The sequence below is a fragment of the Harpia harpyja genome, chromosome 9 (assembly GCF_026419915.1).
Source record: "Harpia harpyja isolate bHarHar1 chromosome 9, bHarHar1 primary haplotype, whole genome shotgun sequence".
Lineage (NCBI taxonomy): Eukaryota > Metazoa > Chordata > Aves > Accipitriformes > Accipitridae > Harpia > Harpia harpyja.
The window spans coordinates 38,098,324-38,119,288 of NC_068948.1; the positions used below are offsets into that span (position 1 = coordinate 38,098,324).

The following is a 20,965-nucleotide window of genomic DNA, read 5'->3' on the forward strand; positions in this document are numbered from 1 at the left end:
CCTCTCCTTTTTATGGCTGAAGACTTGAGTTGCCTCAGCATTAATAAGTTTGTTCTTTAGGGCTGAATTTTCTCAGTACAAACATCCATGACCATAACACAAAGAAATATCTTCTTTGGCTGATAGAGCCAGCAGACTGAATCCATATATTAGTATTATTGTTATCACTGAACTGCTACAATGCACTCGGCATCAAGTTGCACAAAAAAGATCTGTTAAATTAAAGATCTTCACCAAGCGGCGACAATTTCTTGTAAAAGCCAATTTAGCTGTTATGGAAGTTCTGGGATCATATTAACTTCTCTCAAAAGTATGCATAATGCATCACAGCAAGTGGTTTTGACAAGTGCATGTGTGGACGTGTCCTGCATGTAAAGAAACCCCAGAAGTTATTTAAGTTGCAAAGTCAAGTGATAGAAAGTTAGAAAACGCCAGATTTACAGGTGTTCAACCTGTTTAATTCAACCCCTTGCGATCCAGCCTGTGCACCAGAAAAAACAGGGGAATTGATGTTATCCTGAGAGACGATGCTTACGTTTGAAAGCATCTGGTTAGTTGACACTTCCCAATTTTCCAGGATGCCACACTGTAAAACAAACAGCTTTTGTAAGTTTGGGGGCCTTTCCTCCCACCTTCGAATGAAATTCCCTAAGGTTTTGACTTTTTCTGCGTTCTTCATCTTTGATAAAGTAAAAATCTACTGTCATATGGTGCTGTAGCACCTCTGTCTTCATGCATGATTGGGAAGGATTGAGTCTGATCCTTTGTTACTGGAGCACAGACTTACATTTTGTGCTACCGCTGGCAGCAGTGAAGGCTGTTATTCCCCCAAAAGGGCAGATGGATGGCCACTGCCATTCCTGAAGCCTATTGTAGCAATACAGCATGTCCCAGCTAAACCTGTTCTCCTTCTCTACTCTCAGTACCCCTAACAAATTAAGCCACTTGAAGACAAATGACTACGCAGGGGTTTAGGTGGCTGACTCTGGGCACTTCTGTTCAAAAGTGCGGGATCTATATCAAAATCTCAGCTGTGTTGCTCTAGATCTATTTTTGACTATTCAGTCAAACATTGGCCCTTTGACATTATGGTAAGAAAGGCGTGCACACAGCCCCGCAGATTTCACGGCATTCCCATGGGTAGGATTCAAGACTATTCTACATCTACACATACTGGTAGAGATAACTGATACAAATACATGTGCTTATGCTTTCCCACACATATACATAAGAGTCATTGGCCAACATTGGATTTATCTCCACCAAGTACTCAGCTTTATGTGATCACAACACTCATTTTGAATATGGAAGAACATAAATGGAAATTAATCCAATAATATTTCACCATTAAATAACATTTTTCCCAGAGAACCACAGAGCAAGCTCTAGCTTAGCCGTGTGCTTCCAAGGGAAAAATAACCTGTTCCTTACAAGAGAAGCTTCTCTTTCTTCCATTGCACAGAGGAAATAGGGTATGTTAGTGAGGGCTAGAAAGTCCTGCTAATACTTTACTACTGGGAAGAGAGATTGGGACATTAAATATCCTGAGCTCTCCACAACATATTTTCCACAGTGGTATAGCCCTTGAAAAACTTCAGCACACTGGGGAGCAAAGATGGGGCTGCAGCAGGGACATGCAGAGACCTGTACTGCTTTCCTTGCCCCTTCTTGTGGCTTGCCCTTAACTTGAGAAATGTTTTTCAAGCTCAGTATGTGCCTGTATGACAGGGGATGAAAACAATTCCATAACAAGCATTATGAATTTCCCTGTAACAAAAATAACCCTGCAAAATTCTTTTGGTATTAATGTAGATTTCATACGTACTAAGAAATTTACTCTAGAATTTAGATAGTTAGTAACAGTCAGTACTAACCAGACCACTATTTTAGAGTTATTTTCATGTATTTTAACAGACAACAAGATATTGACCACTTTCCACTGAGTACATGAAGCAAAATCTCAGGTCAGTCCAATGCTAGGATGATTAGCTGAACATTTCTAAATACTCATCAACCAACCCTAATAAATCCTGAGTATTCTGCCTGACGTTGAACTGAAATGCATTTCATTCCCACTACTCAGTCCTTGCATCTTCTCAGAGGACTCAGCTGCACTGTACTCAGCTGCTTCAAGGCAAAAGTGACCACTAAGACATATAATACATTATAGAAAGATAATCAGCACAACTTTAAAATCAGTCCATTTCATCTAGGTGAAATCCAACAAGAAATTAAAATAGTGTTCAAGGTCACACTGAATAAACTTAAAAAGTGTTGGGGAGGCTTTGTGTTGTTTTAAAAAACAAAATTACAACTTCTCTATACTACAAGTCTCTTGAAACTAAACATAGCTTGAAATATCAATTCACAGTATGTTTTTTAACTGTTTCCCCAAGGTTGTCTGCTTTCTACACAGAGACAGGGCAAGCATTCAAGCTGTGGGAGGTGCAATATCAGAGAAGAAAAAGCTGACACATATTTATTACACCACGTTATGATCAGACTATAATTTTGTAATTATTGTGTGAATTAAAATCGCAAGCAAGCTATTTACTGTCATTGCTTTGATTTGGCACACAAACACAACATGCCCAAAATCTGCTGTTGTCTCCTGTACCGAGTTAGCAGTTTCTATCTTAAGGAAAAGGCTTCTGAGTTAAAAGGAATATCTGCACTGGCAGCAGCAGGTAGGAAAGCAGAACACAGTGTGAGTGTATGGGAAAAGCATCTTCAGAGCAGGACTACCCACCCAGGCTTGCAGACTTTACTGCAGTGGAAGGACATGGAGGTGACTCCAATTTAGAAGCCTTCACGGTCATGCTGTCTGACTGTACACCTCTTCAGTGTAACATAATTTTTTTAATTTGCTGGGTGGGGATGAAAATACCTCCTGAAACGCAATTAAACTGCTGAATGTTTACTGAAGCTATGCTAGCAGATGGAACAAAAGACTTATTCTACCAGAATAAGGTACTGCACAACAATAAGGGGGGACTTCAAAGATAAAATGAACTACAAGATAATATTTCTGATCAAATTGCTTTTAAAAGAAGACTAAGCCTGGAATATTACAAGTCCCACATTTGCATAGTGAAATCATGTTTACTTTCATAAATTGTGTCTATGCAATTCAGACTTGAGTATAAATTCTCCTAGTTCATATCTTTAATACCTACTGGTGTGTGCAAATATGTAGATCTGAACATTTTAAATGGAAGCCAGAATGGGGAGAAAGCATGGTTTAATACTTTGGGAATGTGAATCCAGATAAGTGTTTTTATTCACAGATTGACCATGGACTTTGTACATGGCCTTGGACATTAATTCTACCTTGCTTCTCAATTTAAAAATGAAAAGTCCTCTCTTTTTAAAAATGAAAACTTCTTGGAATGACGTGAATATAAATCACAAGCAGACTGAGAAGGTTTCAGCAATGAGAGCTATTATCAAGAGACAGAGAGATGAGACCACTGGGCAAGTCAGCATACAAAGTTGGACAAAACAAGAGTGGTTTTCCCAAAGCCTGTCTCAAAGATCTGGAGGTTTAGTTCTCTCCAATATATAATTAGAGCAGAGTGTCTAAACCAAACAGAAAGTCAGGTTCACCTTTGCCTTATGGCTATGATGCACAACTATTAGCTGTTAGGTGAGCATATGTGGTACTACATGGTGGATAAGAAGATGCTGATAGGGTAGGGAGTGAAAACTGCCTCTCAGCATTAGAGTGAGAGCTCCCAAGAGAGACTGTATAGGAGTAGCTGCGCATTTGAAGGGGTCAGAGACAAAAAATGCTGTTCATGAGGACAGCAGAAATTTCTAATAGAAAATGGCAACCAAATGGCATCCAAAGTTCCTTTGATACAAGTGGATAAAACTCTTCATATAATAAGAGCTTCTACCTTCTCTAAACTTTCACTCATTTTTCATAGCAAATTCAATCTCAAGGGTTTTCCTGTGACTTGTAAGTATCTAGCGACAAGTGTTTCAATTCCAGCATCCAGAGCTAACTAGAACCACCTCAAAAGTGTCAAAACACCACAAGGAAGGCAGTTCTCCCAGTAACTCAGACAGTTAATCATGCAGCATGGCTTTATGAGATTCCCAAAATGAGCACGTCAAAAAGCTTATCTGAATGACTCATGAAAGCTTCCAAGTAAAACTGTGGAAGAGTATAATCTGAAGTGAAACATCACTGCATTGCAAATGCTCTCATGCTTCTGACAGCTGCTGAGCTAGATTCAAGCTCTGCAACCTTCACTTTTGTATTTCCTAGTAGAGCATTCTCATTTATTACCCACCTGACCACAGCAGCTAATAACAGGCCAGGTCAAACATCACTGACTTCCATTTGAAAAAATTCACACCAATTTTAAGGGTCTTTGGACCAGGTCTGATGCACAACTCCAATATTTGCTTAACTACAGACTACTTTTTCCCCAGAATAATTCCATGATGGATTTTTATGATACATCAAGAGAGATGAAAAGATGAGACCATTAGACAAGTCAGTATACTTGCATCAAATGTGATATCAAAGCAGTAGATTTTTTATTCTTTGCCACTTCTTTTATCTAGGTTTTCTTTTGTATAGCAAGTGTCTGAGAAAACAAATGCTGAGTCAATACTTCTGAGATTAGATTACTATGTAACACAGCTAATGAAAGTTGTAGTTAAACTGAAGTTTTGTTTTGCTGGATTTTGGTTTTGGCAGCTTAAACTGCCTAAAATCCTAATTCAATTGCAATCTACTCACAGACCACAGCTGTTTTGCTTGGCTAAACTTTTCTCGCCCCTTAATAAGATACTTTTTTATTTAACTTTCAGTTCTGCCTAGTAGCCACAGTGGGTCTTTTAAAACAGAAGATTATTATTAGAAATTAATTAAGTATTCTTTTCAATTCTGTCTCCTGAGAGTAACTAGGCATTGCTGCTATTCTCCTCTGCATTAAGACATTACTGATTGTCATTCGTAGGATGACAGTGCGGATGTCTCATCTGGAAGATACATAACTCCATAAATATGAAAGATTGGAAAGACATTTAATACAAAATATAATAAATCAGTACAAATATTAAACATATAATTGCAATGTCAAACATAGCACAGGCATGTGAAGACTATAACACTAGAATAAAAATAAACACACATTCCAAACAAACAAACAAAAAATCTTATTGCAATTACAGGACCCCAGTGGATTACACTTAGTCTACGTTTCAGCACATTGTAAACCCTGACTAAACAATTCTAACAACATCAAATACAATTAAAGAAAAGGCTGTTGATTTGATGGGGGTTTTTAAGTGACCAGTGACTACAAAGTGTTTGTTGTCACTGCCCCACCTTCCATTGCACATGACTATAAGAAGCACAAACTAAGGCTCTCGTCTCTGATAGTGGGCTCAGCTGGCACTGCCTGGCTTTTTCTAAGTGAACCAAAACCCAATGAACACCAATATCCTGATGTAGCTTTTGATCTGAGTCCTTGAATGTGCACATTATTGCATTACTCACAGAATTAGCTATACATTTAACGTGGCACTTCATGCTTGAGATGGCAGTTGGTCTTTTTAATTTTCACTAAACTCAGAGGTACATGTATGACTGTTGTCATACTCTAAGCAGGAAGGGATGTGAAGAGAAGAACGCCACCATGGGTCAACAGAACAACAATCAATCACTCTTAATAATAATGTGAAATTCAACTTACTTTTTTGGTCTGTAGTCAGGGATGGACCTGTCCAGTGATATCCTGTCACTGAGTTGGGCATTGTAACCATATTCTTCATACTTAGTCTCTGATTCATGGCTATCGTCTCTCAGGGTAGCAGCCATTCCCCCCTGGCCCAAGCCTCCTGGACCTTCAACTAATCCCATGGGCTTTGCCAGACCTAAATGATAAAGACAAAAAAAATGAAATTATTAATATAAAGGAAATGGATCTAACCTCTTCTGGGACCACAGAATGTTTTTAGATAAACAAGATCTGAACTCCCATGAAACTCAGCTCTGAAACCCTCATGGCTCTGTAGAAATTATCCTCAGCTTTTCAAACCAGAGTCCATATCAACACATCTTGTAGTATCAGTGCATAATTACTAATGAGCGAACTATAAAGAATCAATTAGCAGCTTTCACAATTTCTCCTTTTTCCTGTATAAATCCCTGGAAATGGGAATCTTGTTTCTAAACATTCCAAAATGCCTAATTGTCCTTAAGATAATTAAGATAAATTTTCCTCATAAGAACTGGAGGCCAGACCCTTTCCCAATATAGCCCATTATAGCTCCATTCATTTTAAGGGAGATATGTCGAATTTCTACCACATGTAGATCCGCCAGTTTAACTCCTTATTAATGTCAGTTCTGGAATAAGTGTTGGAGCTGAGGCATCTGCTCTGTGGCTCTAAGACCACCTGCAGCTCTTGAATGGTTCAGGTTTGGTTCCCATACTGGGAATACAGCTATGACACTGGTCACCAGCTGCTGCCGAGTAGGAAGTACAGGGTAAATATAATTTCCCTATGTCAGTCAATAGATAGGTGATTTGGACTCAACTGCACACCTTGCCCAGCCTGTTCCCACAAAGATGTGCTAAAACTATTAGGGAGCCGACACCATCTTTCACATGGGAATTACTCCAGATTTCCTCTGTCCTTCAGATCTCTTATGAACGAAGTATGTATATTATGTAAGATACTCAGCTCTCTACAGCTTGTAGGATTAGAAAATTTGGACGCACTTGAGCTAGAAGGATTAGCCCCACTTGGTTAGTGCTGAGATATTAGCCAGTCAACAATCCATTTATAGGTTTCATTCACTGGTATGTTACCAATCAACTCAAAAATACATGTAAACCAAAACTAAACCGACATAAAAAATGCCCATATGATCACATCACCAAGAACCTCTTCCATGGCAACAGGCATTTAACTTGGTGCTGAATTCTTATAAATAAGCTCCTCAAATATCCTGCGTTTAATGTCAAAGCTTTCCTTCCCAAAAGGCTCATTATCAACAAGTCATTATAAGCGAAAAATCTATTTATAATAGTCTTGGGGATACCATACAGAAATGTGCAAATATCCTCCAAATCATTTACAACACAGAACAAAATTAGAGTTTGACCTGCTCAACATTTTTCAAATTAAGAATTTTTCAAGAGGAAAATGTCATTATTTCAACTAAACAAGTAAAGAGAAAGACAGAAAGAAACTGTCAACATTTGCTAGTAAGAAACACACAAGGCAAATACAAAGCTGGGACAAGTCACAATAAGGTCTGGGACAGTTCAATCCCTCATGAAGGAATGTCTCTTGCATCTCATTGCTAACACTGTCCTCACTTGTTATAGCTCCATCATCACCTCTGCTTAATTACAGGACAGAAGAGAGAGACAATGGTTTGTTAGCAGTCTGAAAGAGTACAGTTAGCATTTTCTACTGTAGTGCTTATGAGAAAATACTGTGCTAAGTTTCAGTGCAATACTACATGCAGTCTGTCTGAACATAAAAGGACTGAGTACCTGCAGTACTCGTGAATTTTGGTACTGAATTTCAGACATTGCCTACAAAAATACATACCTCATACTGCAATCAGTGATCCCAAGTCAGGACAGACCTTACTTGTGTTTGTGTCTTTGATGTCTTCTTCATGTTCCTCATCATCATGCACTGAAATGCTCAACTGTCTCAGAGTGAATCATGAGTCTTAGCAGGAGGGGGGAGGGCAGAAGTAGAAAAACAGGACGCCCTACAGAATAACATCCTTGGCATGGCCAAGCTTTTAAAAAATTCAGACAGCTCCAAGCATTCAAGTCTAGTCAGTTGTTGAAAAGAAGGGAAAACAAGAGGTTCACACAGCCATGGTCTCGTTATAGGTGTGTGTGGGAGGTGAACTTGAGGTCTCACTAGCAAGGAAGATTGAACAGAGGCACGAGCAGAAACCCCCCAGGTCATGCACCCATGAGGGGAAAGTAGAAAGATGAAGCTTCAAAACAGTATCTTTTTCTAGGGTATTGTATTACTGGAACACAGAGAGAAAAGACCAAAGCACCGAGCTACTGGGATTGATACTGATGCTTCATCAATAATGAACCTCTTCAAAGCTGTAAGTGAAACAAAATGCTAGGAAAAATGAAAGGTATGCTCAAGGCAAGGGAACGTGGTATCAGTAGACAACTGTCTTCTTCAGTCAGTCACACTGCCAAACTAGGATCTTGGACCACCTTTGATGACTTATCCTCCAACATTTGGTAATGCAAAACAGAGCCCTCCCACTGTTTAATGACTATATTCTTCCTCCCAGGACAGCTATGTTGTCTTCCTCTCCCAAACGTGTTTTCCTTCAGTAAGGTATGGAACTAACCCAGAAGACAAATAGGAAAGTACTCATGTCCTGTCTCAACCTGTACAAGGAGAATGCAAGAAGTCAGTTCAGCTGGACTGAGTTGAGCCCCAGCAGGATGGCAGAGCACCTATTCCTGCTCACCAACTTTCTGCTAAAAAAAAAACCAAAACAAAAAAACACAAGGAGTTACCAGCACAAGCCACTAAATCCTAGAGAATTTGGACCTAATGCAACAACTTCAAAAAAATTGAGCTAAAGGTTTCCAAAGATTATTATAATTATTTCAAATACCTATATACTTTTCATTCACGTCTCATATTATTCTTGAATTCATGAAACTGTCTTCAGGTATGTGCAGAAGCATTTAGAAAGTTTTAGCATACTTGTCTTAGCCATGCTCCTCCTCTGTGCAGAAGTAGAGGGGGGTAAGAGCCTTTCTTGTCATCTTAGGCTAGCCACATGAATCTCTGTCCAGCTGAATTTTCAGGTAAATGGAAAAACAGAGTTGTGTCTCTGCTGTCCACACTTCTGCCCAATAGGATCTAGCTCATGAGCCAAAACTTCCTGCTGGCTTATACCGGTAGCAATTCACTCAGAGACAAATCCAAATCATAGCACTGTGTTGAATTGCTACTTACTAAGAGACACAGCTGGGTGTGCTGAGTCTGGATAGGACTTAGGACACTGGTTGTCATTATCTAGCGCAGTCCTCACTGGTTCTATCTTAATTATTACAAATACTGTGATGCCTGCAGTTTGCTATTAATATATAAACACACCAAGCATTCCTACTCTGAATGACTAACATTAGCCCAACGTGATCTTTTGAAAAACAGTATTCTTGCCCCTAAAAACTGAACAGATTTATTCATACATAACAAACTAGTTTTCTTTACTGCTCACATTTCTTCGTAGAAATGTACCTTATGAATCTTTCTTCCACTAAACCTGGTTCAAAAATGTCTGAGAACCTTCCATTCTTGTTTGCATCAATCATCATAAAGCAACTGGGAGAGCATCAAGTGACCAATCTGCAGCTGGTATACTTCTTCATTCTTCAGGGACAGGGATAAACTAGCACAAGGGAGGTTAACAATTAGGAATTGATATAGTCATGTCTCCAATTGGGTCATGCAAAGGAGAAAGCGGTAAGCAAAAAATGTGATATGATATTTGGGGTATTTAAGAAGGACTACTTGAATTTTCTAATGAAACAATTTTCTGTAAGAAAAGTGGAGAATGAGACAGTCATAGTTTCTGTTGAGACATGACTAAAATTCTTCAAGAGTTGTGTTGCAGTTAGTGATTTCAAACAACAGAAATTCTTTTACCTTACTAAGTGAAGCACTTCAATACACATTAAATATTTCTGAAAATATTTTAGGGAACTTCATTTTGAAGGAGATTGTAACATTTGTCCCTTTTAGTCCAATTTAGGATGAGAGGCTATTTGGCACTTTGACTAGCTTTAGTATTTAATGTTACTTCCTTTGGAAAAATTAGAACAGAAAGGCCTGATGTTGCCATCCCTGGCCTAACAACTAGTCCTTGCTCAAGTAATTACAGAAATTACATGTCTGAGACTCTAAATCTCTCCCCACTCAAAAGAAAAAGCACAGCAGCCCAATCTTCCTGCATGATACAGTCTTAGACTTAAAAGACACTAATAGCAAGCAGTGATGTTGCATGCCTCTGCTTTACTTGCCCAATATATGGCATCTTAAAGGGTGGCTCAGTTTCAGAGAAAAGTCAGCAGATCCCTCAAAAAAAAAAAAAAAAGTACAAGCAGGCCTTATTAAAAGGGAGTCAAATTAGGCACTTTAGAAGCTAAAGAATCCAGAAAACTAGACACTTCATAAAGCCTATGTCCTTGAAAGACTGCAGTGTGGAAATTCATTTGCTGATCATTTGGAATCATCTGAGCTGGGTGCTGATGTTACATCAAAGCAAATTGAAGACGACTTCATTAAAGTTAACTGACCTGCTTTGATGAAACAGTCTCCAAGATGGGGCGTGCTCATTTGACTTTAAGCAACAATTTAATTCCAGTAGTTGAAAACTTTATATTATAAGCTTTTGCAGTTTACAACAAAACACTTGCATCTTTATAGCAGAAGTAACAGGGGAATTCAACATTCAACCCACGGTAAGCATCAAGCACGTTTATATTTTTTGTATGAGAGAATTAGTCAGATAGCCTTCCAAACCGTGCATAATGACAATTATTTCATATACCTTTTTTTCTAAATCTGATATTCTAATTCTTCGTGCTGCTAATCTGATCTTGTTCAACGAAAGAGTCATCATATGTCTGACACTCTCAGAACATATTGCTGTAAGGTTTTTTCCCCATTCATTACCTATATTGTAGCGTAGCCTAGTCTGACGGACAGTTATTATAGCAATGCAGTAACATTGACCAATATATAGCAGCAATTAAATAAGTGATATCACATTGCTTCATTCTTCAAGAAAAGCACTCAAGTGTCTCTAGAAGTTCTTAGGAAAAATGAATATAGTATATTTTATATGTGTGCGTGCGTCTGTGTGTTAAATGCAGCAATTACAGGCAATGCTCTTCAATGCATGGGTGGTTAGCTAGACACAATATAACTGTCTCACATAGGATAACACTTGTGTAGCGTTTTCCATCTCAAAGGGTTACCTGTTGCTTCAGCAAACGTCTCCTCAACAGAGAGCTTTGCCCCATGACTACCTAAGTCAAGATCATAACTTGATAACCCTCAAATCCACAGTTACCTGCATCGGTCAGCCTTTTGTGAAAAAACAGAAAAGGGGTGCCAGTTCAGCAGCACCTTCTCAAAAAAGGTTGGCCTTAAAAGATGGGACTGGGAGGCGGACGACGAGACACAGTGTCCCCCCAGGTTTGGCTGAAGCAGAGGCTGCTGGTGAACAAGACACACCTTCCAGCACATCCTCCGGGCCCTCATCTGGGGGGTGCCCAACAGTCTGGGACCATCAAGCAATATCATCTCATCAGATGCCTTCCAACATGCCGAACATGGAAACAACACCTGGGAGGACATGGAGGAGCAGAATACTCTACAGCAGTGCTCCCACAGGATGCATAGGTGGGCTGCCAAAGACAGAGTCAGCAAAGAACAAGCTATTTGTGCCCTAGGGCTTGGGCGTTTTCTGCTCAGCAAAAACCCAGGCAGCTTGCAGGGACAGCACATAGGAAAATTCATTCCCATGGGTCTCGCCTACTGGAACAACAGGGAAAGGGATACATTTCTGGAAATACTGCTGCTCATCAGAGAGACAATTACTATTGATTTTATATGCTGGGTCTTTAGGTCCTACAGTGATGGGGACCAGTATAAAACCTAAAAAAGACAGATGGAGAAGTGCTTCTGGTTCAACTTCCAGCATATACCTGGGCTTTAACCAAGGCAGATCAGATGACAGTACTTTTCTGTTTTCTTCTTCTTTTAAAGATTGTTGCAGTCTTCCAGATCCTCCTCTTATCTTTGAGTTGCTTACCTATGGCTCTAACTAGCACCTATTTCACCCATTTTTCCATGGCTTGCAAAGCCATTGTGGGCAGGGTACAGCAGCATTGCTGATAGTTTGTAACCCTGTGGCTCGTGTCAGAGTGAAGCATTGAAATCATGCTGCCAGCTCTGAAACGGTGATGGGCAGAGAGGGGAGAGAGGGAATAACAGTGGCAATGCCCAGTGAGCCGCTATTTTTAAAGCTGTTTTTTCTTTAAATTTTTAGACTAAAAAGATCTACAGCCCATATGCTGGGATCAGTCATACCCAGTTCAATGCTGCAGATGACAATGAGGTCACAAATAATTAGTGTCTGTCATTCATTTCAAATTTATTGCTCTCACTGCAGAGATTTCTGTGTAAGACAGAAATTGCTGGGAGAATAGAGAGCAGAACGAACCAGTCTTAGTTTCTTAACCAGATGAATTACTCCACAGGATGCATAATTTTCTAAGAAGAAAAGAGACCTTCTATTTTTCACCATAAACCCTGTCACAATGGGAAAATTACTGAAGAGATTTATGTGAGAAACTATGGCAAAAGCAAGATCAAACTACATCTGTGATTATTTTACTGTCTTTTTTTTTTCCATTTGCAGCACAATTACAGGCAGCTGTAAATCAGGTTCAGCTAAGGTTCTCAGACATAATTAACCTTTTGACAATTCAAAATAAAAATAAGCAACTGAAAATAATTATACACCCACATTCACAATAGCACAGGTCTGTTCTTAGCCTTCTGCCACTTCTGACAAGGCCACCTCCCTTTCAGCAGCTCCGGCTCTGCTCCCACACCTCACGCCTCTTTCATCAAAAGTCTGCCCAGGCAGTACCAGGGATGCTGGGCACAATCACAAGGCCAGCTCCATCACCAATGCCAGCAGATTTGGTAAGCACTGACAGAACTGCTTGCAAAATCTCTGAAATGCCCTTGCTGACCTGTCTCAGTCTTAAGTTGAGAAGGGCTTCAAAGCCAACCTTCTGAGTTTTATCTACACTTAGACCATCTGCACTCTTGAATAACTGCACAAAAGTATTCCAGTTCCTAGCACCTTAAAAGGAGGGTATAAAACATTTCCTTCTAAGAAAACTGGCATAGTCACCCAACAGTTTTACCTGCCACTCCTTAAACACTTCTCCCTTTTTTGAACAGGAAACATAAAACTCATCAGCAAAATAGTTGTTTCCTTCCTTTTTCAATTCTGATTTCTCAGTTGAAAACATCCCTGCATACCTTGTAAGGCAATAAAAATCTTTAGATTCTAGTTTAACCAAGAGAAAAAAAAAAGAATTCAGGGGCAACAGCAACTCTACATAGATTGACAAAGCTGACTTTTAGCATTTCCAGTTATATCTTTTGAAAGAAAAGAAAAAGGTTCATAGACTCTAAAATAGGTTCAGTAGCACAGCTAAAACAAGACTCAGCTTGCAACATTTTTTTAAGCTAGTTCTATGCAAAAACACCCTTTTGGAAGCAGGTAGTAAATTGGTTGCATCTAATGAATCAGCCCTGATAGTTTCATGTTAAATTACTTTATTGTGCTAATTTTGTAATCTTGTTCTGTTGCAACTAGGAACTTCAGATGAAGGTTACGGCTTCACTTTCTGGCATATCTGTAGGCATAGAGGAAAAAATTGGTCTTCCTCCTTCAGGGGTTAACAGTACATGTTAGAGAGAAGCAGATGTACAAGAAAAGCAGCTGGTTGGAGGAGGAGGAAGAAAGAGCAATATGAGCAAGCTGTTCAACACTAAGCAAAAGGTCTCAGCTCACCAGTTGTCTTGCTGTTTATAGCTCCACTTTAGTGATCCCTAAAAATAAGAGGAACAAATTTTCCAGAATAACACGTTTACATCAGAGAAAGGCTCAATTGCCTAAACAGTGCCTTGCCTCTCATACACACCTAGCACAGCTCAGGGACACTCTGATCAGCTGCTCAGTTCAGTACATTGCCCAGACTGGGTGCTAGAGGAGACGTCCTGGGGAGGCTAAACAAGTCCCTGTGGGGCACAGTTGCTACGGCCGAGAGAAAAGGTGCCATGAGCTTTGTCTCAATTTCAAATTGAGTTGATGAGTCCCACCAGGCAGATGGTTTGGCAAAGGGACATACAGAGGCTACGAAATGGCAGCAGTAACTACTTTTACAAAATGCTTTGAAATCTCTGGATAAAAAGCACCCAAGTTATTTACTACATTCCAGAAGAAGCAGAACCAGAAAAAGATTTCTTCTTCAGAAATAAAGAAAAGCCTTCTACCTTGGATACTTTAGCATTGAGGTGTTCCAGGATAATGTTTTTGCCCTAGCTTGTATTGGTTCACATGTCCTTTCACTGGACTACTGAATAGAAAGCATCCCCCACCATACAGAAAGTTACGGTACTTGGAGCTGTTTTGCAGCTGTCACTGAAATATCTCAGTGCCTCCCAAACACCAGTGAGGTTAGATGCCCAACGGCCTTTGAGGTTGGAAGGACTCATCCTACCCACCTTTGGGCAGAAATGATCTGCTGAAAGGTTTAGGAACTCCCCAGGATTGCACAAGGTATGTTGGTGGAGCCAGAAATCAAAACCAGTGACTGCTTGAATTCTTGTCCTGTTGTGATTAGCTTGCAAGTTAAAAAGCAGCCTCCCTCAGTTTCTAACACAGGGCTACTCTGACAAAAGCTGAAGCATCTTCTGTCCAGTGATTCCCTGTGATGTCAGCAGGAGCTAACAGTTTGGGGTAGTATCATATGGCATCACATGTAGAGTGGTATTTCTTCTCCATCCTATGATACTATCCTGACTGCCAAAATGCTGAGCAAGTTTCACGGCCTGTGCTTTCTTTTTCCTCCCTCTCCCATCCTGTATGCTTCATGTTTGCCAAAGGATCCCATGCAAAAATTTGCCAAAACCGGGCATCTGCCTCTTTCCTTGCCCCCCATAAAAACTGCACAAATGATGGTTAATGGAAAAATGACCATAGCTAAAAAGTGGCCCTCTGCGATTATTGCCTTGGAGAATATAAACAAAATGTTTTGTCCCATAGGCATAAATTTGCTGAATGCATTAGTAGCTCAGTGCACCAAAACTAAACCTGGCAAGGTAAAAGCATTTTCCTGTTGCAAGCGCAAGGATCAACAATATCCAGAAAAAAAATCTTATTTGAAACTATTTGACACTATTTCAGTCAACTTTGCAAACAGTAGTATGCAGCATAAGTAGTCAGTAGTGTCTAGCTCATAATTCAATCTAAATGTTAAACAGAGGCTGGCCCTTAATTTCTGAATATCCCAACTTTCCATATCCCAAATCAGTTTCTCCCACCACGGCCCTGCAGTAAGCCTATATAAGATTTGCTGCCCAGAGAACTGATCTGAATTTTGTCCCTATGAAAGGTACTTAATTTCTGAGCTAGAAGGAATGCTGTATGTGGATGAGATTTAATTTTACATACAGAAACATTCACAAAATCGCACTCCACAGGGACACAGCCTTCAACTCTGCAAAGAGGAGAGCAACAAACAAAACCCCATCCAATTTAGATGACTCCAGCACTTCCGTTTATCTGAAATCCAAAATACAATCCAAAAAATAGGACTATTTTTTATAGTTGTAATCAAGTTTGCTGCATCCTTGCTTGAAAGATTTATGTCCCCTTGTATTCAGTATCAGCCCTAAGTATCTCTGAAGATATACCAGGGAGAAGACAAACAGTATCCTGTGGCTGATGGTTTGAAAAGGAAAAAAATACAATAATTTATAAAACTGAAGCACTTGATGTGCAACTTTTTCGCTCTAGAACCTAGGCGGTGCAGTGTTTTTGTACGTTGACCTCATCTCCAGACCCTTCTGTCTGTTCAAGTAGAAGCCTGCAATACTCTTTCTCAACCTTCATCCAGAGATGACTGACAATCCTGCAAGACATCTGTGAGAAGACTGCTGAATGATGGTGAAGGGATGCAGTGATATGGTAGCTCTGCCTGTAGAAGGGCTGTTCCTTTTCTGCCCACAGAAGCTAGTCAGGCAGAGAGAATGCAGAAGCAGGAGCCTTGGAAATGATGTAGATTAGAACAAATTATCTGGAAAGAGAACTAATATCCAACCATTTATGCTCTTTGCCCTATGTTTCTTCTTATTCTTTAAAGTAGGGACATTTCCTGCTTGCAGACAGCACTCTGAGGCACAGCCTATGAATATCTGTCAAGTGCTCGAAGTACATTAGATGGAAAATGCCATAAAAATGCCATGGGCTATTATCAGCATCTGGGCTGGAAGCTGACCCTTATTCCATCCTACACACTCTGCCCCTACCATATTGATGTATTAATCCTTAAACCCTTCATAATAAGCCCAACCAGGACAGCATATGGCCAGAACCGCTTTTTTTCTTAGTGTTTTCAGAGCATGTAGTCTAGATTCAGGACACCATTTTAGCAGATGCTACATGAGCCCAGAAAGACAGTTCCTACCCCAAAGAGCTCGCTATCAATGCTGAAGAGAAGAAACAGATGCAGAAAGACAACCAGGGAAGGCAGCAACAAGACAACATGGATCAGTAGGAAAGGCAGAGGTTGCAGTGCAACACTGGCCTGTGGATTTCATCCTTGTCATAACAGCAAGAAAACAAGTTGTTTCATAGCGCCCTGGAAGGTCCTTTTTTCTACCCCATTGAACAGATTCTATCCCAATGTGCCCCCCATACACAGATGGCTTCTTGGGGATGAAGAAGAGAGGATTCCTATGGGAAAGTAACCGAGGGACGGGATTTATAGTCTTCTCCAAAATAACGTGATCAAGATGTTTCTGAAATAATTCCTTTTGTAGAAAAGCTTGTGATAAAAGCTCCCCACTCATTCTGGATATTTTGAGATGATGAAAGATGGCACTTCTGATATATGTAAGACAGGTTTCCCACTGAGAAGGCTCAGCACAACTCCTCCTGTGTCTACAGAGGGAAGGAGTCCGTGGAGATCTCTGGTAAAGCTGATCCATGCCAAATGCAAGGTTCCTAGCGTGTGACTTAAGACTTTGAGGAAGAGGAGAGGAATATCTGAGGAAACACAAAGAAAAACCTGTAATGGAAGGCCAGGTATAGGAGACAAGCGTAGTAGGAAAAACTGTGTCAGTCATCTAGGCACAATGTGGAGAATGATCAAGGCCATCAATGTATACAATAGGCCTGCTGGGGAAAAAAAGGAACATACGTCCTTGCACAGCCATCTTCTCTCCCTGACCTACTATTCAAAGGTGTGGCACACATGCCACTGCTGGCTTCATCAGCCCTCTTACAGGCCTAATTTTTTGTTCATTGCCTTAAGCAGAAACAGTAGCATTGCGTAGGCTACTCCCTCTCTAGACACAAAATTCATTAGTGCTTTTTAATTGGAAGAAATACTGTGTTTTTATGTACAGATATCTAATATCAAAAGTAATTGCTTTTATAGAATACTCATTTGGAGCTGGTTTCCCCTCGAGATGAGAAAATGTATTCTAATTACAACAGATAATTCAGGAGGAGATAAACAGATTGACGATGGAAAGGACCAAGAAATAGGAGCTACATAGACCATTGGAGATGAAGATAAAAGTTCATTTGTGGGGTACGACACTGATCCCAAGCCTATAGGTTATAAGAGAGATGCCAGAGTTTTATCAGAGCCTTGATATAAACAAAAATCAATTTCCTAAAGAGCAGGTATCCTTAAGCAAGGAAGATCTATGTGACATATTTTTAAACTTAAATTTTGAGTAACAACAACAAAAAAAGCCTACCCCACATACATAATTTTAAATTATACATGCATGATTCTGATTTTTTTTTTTACTTCCATTTTAATGATCAAAAAGATCATTTTCAGAGAAAGATCAGTTTGTTTTCTTTAAATAAATAACAGATGCCAAGATTCTTCCAGAAGTTTTAAAATCCCAGATGACTTGTGGTTTGTGCTGGCGAAACATACAAAATGGATTTTTCTCTTCAGGGCTTTGGAGGAAAGCCAGAAAACTCCTCTGGTGATGGCATAAATCTGAAGTTGGGAGGGGGGGAGCTGAAATGTTGGTGTAGCTGCCAGGCAGCCCACTGATATTAAAAGGAGACAAAATCTGAGTGTCATCAGTTTGGTATCTGGCCTCTGGCAGTAGCCAATACCTGAGGCTTCAGAGGAATCGAAACACAAATCATAAAGCGCTTGGCCAATTAAACTCTGCACAGGCCCTGGAAGCAGAGTTCCATTCTGAACCCCATAGGCAGGTAACTAAAGCCCTGAAGCATAATATTAGATTATCCTCATCATCTTAACTCAGACAGGTACAAATAGGGCTTAAAACTACACAGTGCCCTTTAAAAGCCCAGCCACTAATCTTGGATTCAATGGCCTCCTGCAGTAATGAATTCTCTGGTACTGTCACGGTCAGAGTGTCACTGGCTCACATGAAATGGATCATCTGTATCAATATATTAGATTTTCTTTAATTTTTCCAGGGAAACAGAGGTGAGAACTCCTGGGGAAAGTGATCATTAAAACGATAACAGAGCCATTCTAGAGAAAGGGAAAGGGACTTCTCCTTGAAAAGCTCCAAGGTGCAAGAGCTAAAACTTTGGGGCTGTTTAATTAGATTCAGGACAAGCTACTCCAAGCCAAGTGAAAGGGCTCTAATTTCATAAGTGAGGAAAAGATCTTTTGAAAAACAAGGATTTTGTTTGTATGAATCAGAGGTAGGGAAGGGAAGTGGTGGACCATTGCAGGAAGGGAGTTCTGGTTCAAGGTCTGACAGGACGGAGCCCACAGCTGAAAAGATGTGTTGGATGCAATGACATTTTCTTGCACCTACTGAGCCAACTGCATGTTTCTAACTATTAAAAATACCCCTTTGACTTCTGATGCAATTCTGGATGAGAAATCCCTTACTGGCCTATTCTCAAACCAGCTCAACTACAGCAGTAAATCCCACAGGTTTAGGTTCCATAAGGAAGAAATTATCTTTAAATACAGGGAATCTAAAAAAAAGCATATCTATCTAACTTCAGGTCCTATGCATGCTCGTACTCCTCTAGACTCTATTGTGCTGATATTGAAGTCTAAACTAACCAAAGGCTGTATCACATCCGGCATTGCCAAGCCTGGCAAATTACTTCCTTTCAGCCCAGGTTTCAGCCGGGCACTCTTGGGACTCTGCTCTGTCTCAGAGGGATTGTGTCCAAGACTAAGGAAGACTTCTCTCCCTGCTCAGGGCTGTTTGGTGAGCTCTCAACAAGGGCCAGACAAGCCCATCTCCTGCCGCATCATTTTGCAATCATGCTCCACATTATTTGCAGACATTCATATGCCTCCCTGCTCATTTACCTAAACAGCCTGCTATTAAATTAAACTAACATAATCACACAGACAGCTTTCCTCATAACAAAGTCGCATACAACACTTGCCATTTGTATGACTGAAAAGCTCCCGGTTGTTCAACCCATTTTACACAGCAGAGGATGACGGCATTAAACCCAGACATAGTAGCTGCTGGAACTCAAAATCACATCACGCTTGAAAGTAGGATCTCGATTTTCCACCACTGTGAAGTTAGTCACCAAGTCCACCTCTGGCAATGCAACTACAATGAAGAGACAACGTAACACCTACAGACCTGCTGGCTATGTTCACTGTTCTCCCTTCCATGTTCCAAGAGTCACTGTCCGGTGTCTCTGTTGGCCATGAGAGAATCAAATGATCTGAAAAGGTCCCCAGTTTTGTCAGAGCAGTGCTGGTTCTCTATCTGCTGCCTCTCAATCTTATCATCAGGCATTTCTCCTTGGGAATAGATGGTAGAAGAGATCAGCCGCCATTGAGGACATGAGATTTTGAATACTTCCATCAGATCATTTCAAAGGCGCACACTTGAAAATCAGTTAATTTGGATATCGGTTTTGACAGGCGCCAGAGAGAGCCTTGATTCCTCCATTTTCCTTTCAGTGTGATATTACCTTATAGGCTTTTTAAAGGTGACATACTTTTCTTTTGCATCATTACACAGCAATATTGATGGCTGGCTTCAAAACATACTCATTTTCCTGACAGACTGCCTCTTTTACACTGTAGATATGTGTATTTTTCTTGAACTGCATTTGTGTGCTTTTTTTTCAGGCAAATCTTTGACACCTCTCAGGGAGTTTGGCTTGGAAATTTGGTTTGAGATAGAACTTGCATCTCTGCTTTTCCTCCCCTTTCCTCCCTTCACTTTATTTTCATATCTCATGTCAACATACACTACAGCTGTGCCTTGCTTGTCAATGCCAGGCTGCAGTGCCTTTTTCCATCAACCTCTTAATATGCATATGATTTAATTTTCTACCAGCAGGACAAGTCAGTTCAAAACCAAACACAGGACACATTTGAAACAGCAAAAATATAGCTCAGAATCCAGCATCTAAACCAACATGCTTACAAATCGACAATGCAGTTTTGAAGCTACAATGGATGAAGAAAGTTACTATGCAGAGTCCTCCTAACTGGTGAGATAAATTGGTAGCCACATTTATAGCAGATCTGTTAGAGGATGTGCCACAACTAAAGGTCTGATTCTTTTGTGCTCACAGAGGAGGAGGAGGAGGAGGAGGAGTCCATGGTGCTGAGAATCATAGGTGGTTTTGAAGTGACTTGCTATTGTTTAAGGAAATGAGCCTGGATTTGGTTTTGGCTCCAGAGAGAAAAGTGTTGACTTTTGAAATTCATAAAAGAAAGCCTATTTAGAAATGAAAGACACAATATTGCATGGATAGCTTATAACATACAATTAATCAGGGATTTATCGGGGGAAAATGAAAAGAATTAGGTACCATATTCTCTGGAGGAAGTAAATCAAAGGATGAGATAGTTTTGCAAAAGAAAGGAGAAATGAGGATAAATAGCAATTGTCAATAAATTTGAGAAAATAAAGATGTAATGTTAGGGAAAAAATATTGGCACAATATTTTATTTAAAAGCGGTAATAAAAACATTGCTTGCTTTGATTTCTGCCCTTTCTGGTTTATTGTTGATATAAAGATAAATTGACTCAGACTTCCAGGAGCGGGAAAGCTACAATCCACTGTTACAGGCACTTTAAAAACCAGCACTGCTATAATACCTGATTCATTA

At 40.0% G+C, this 20,965-nt stretch overlaps 1 protein-coding gene across 1 annotated transcript in view; it reads right to left on the bottom strand.

Annotated features, from left to right (window-relative positions):
* GALNT9 (polypeptide N-acetylgalactosaminyltransferase 9) overlaps window positions 1-20,965 on the bottom strand; it is a 161,602-nt gene that overhangs the window by 124,359 nt on the left and 16,278 nt on the right. The window contains exon 2 of the mRNA XM_052797384.1: window positions 5,712-5,892. Coding sequence (XP_052653344.1) covers window positions 5,712-5,892 — 181 coding nt within the window. The remainder of the gene's footprint in view (window positions 1-5,711; window positions 5,893-20,965) is intronic.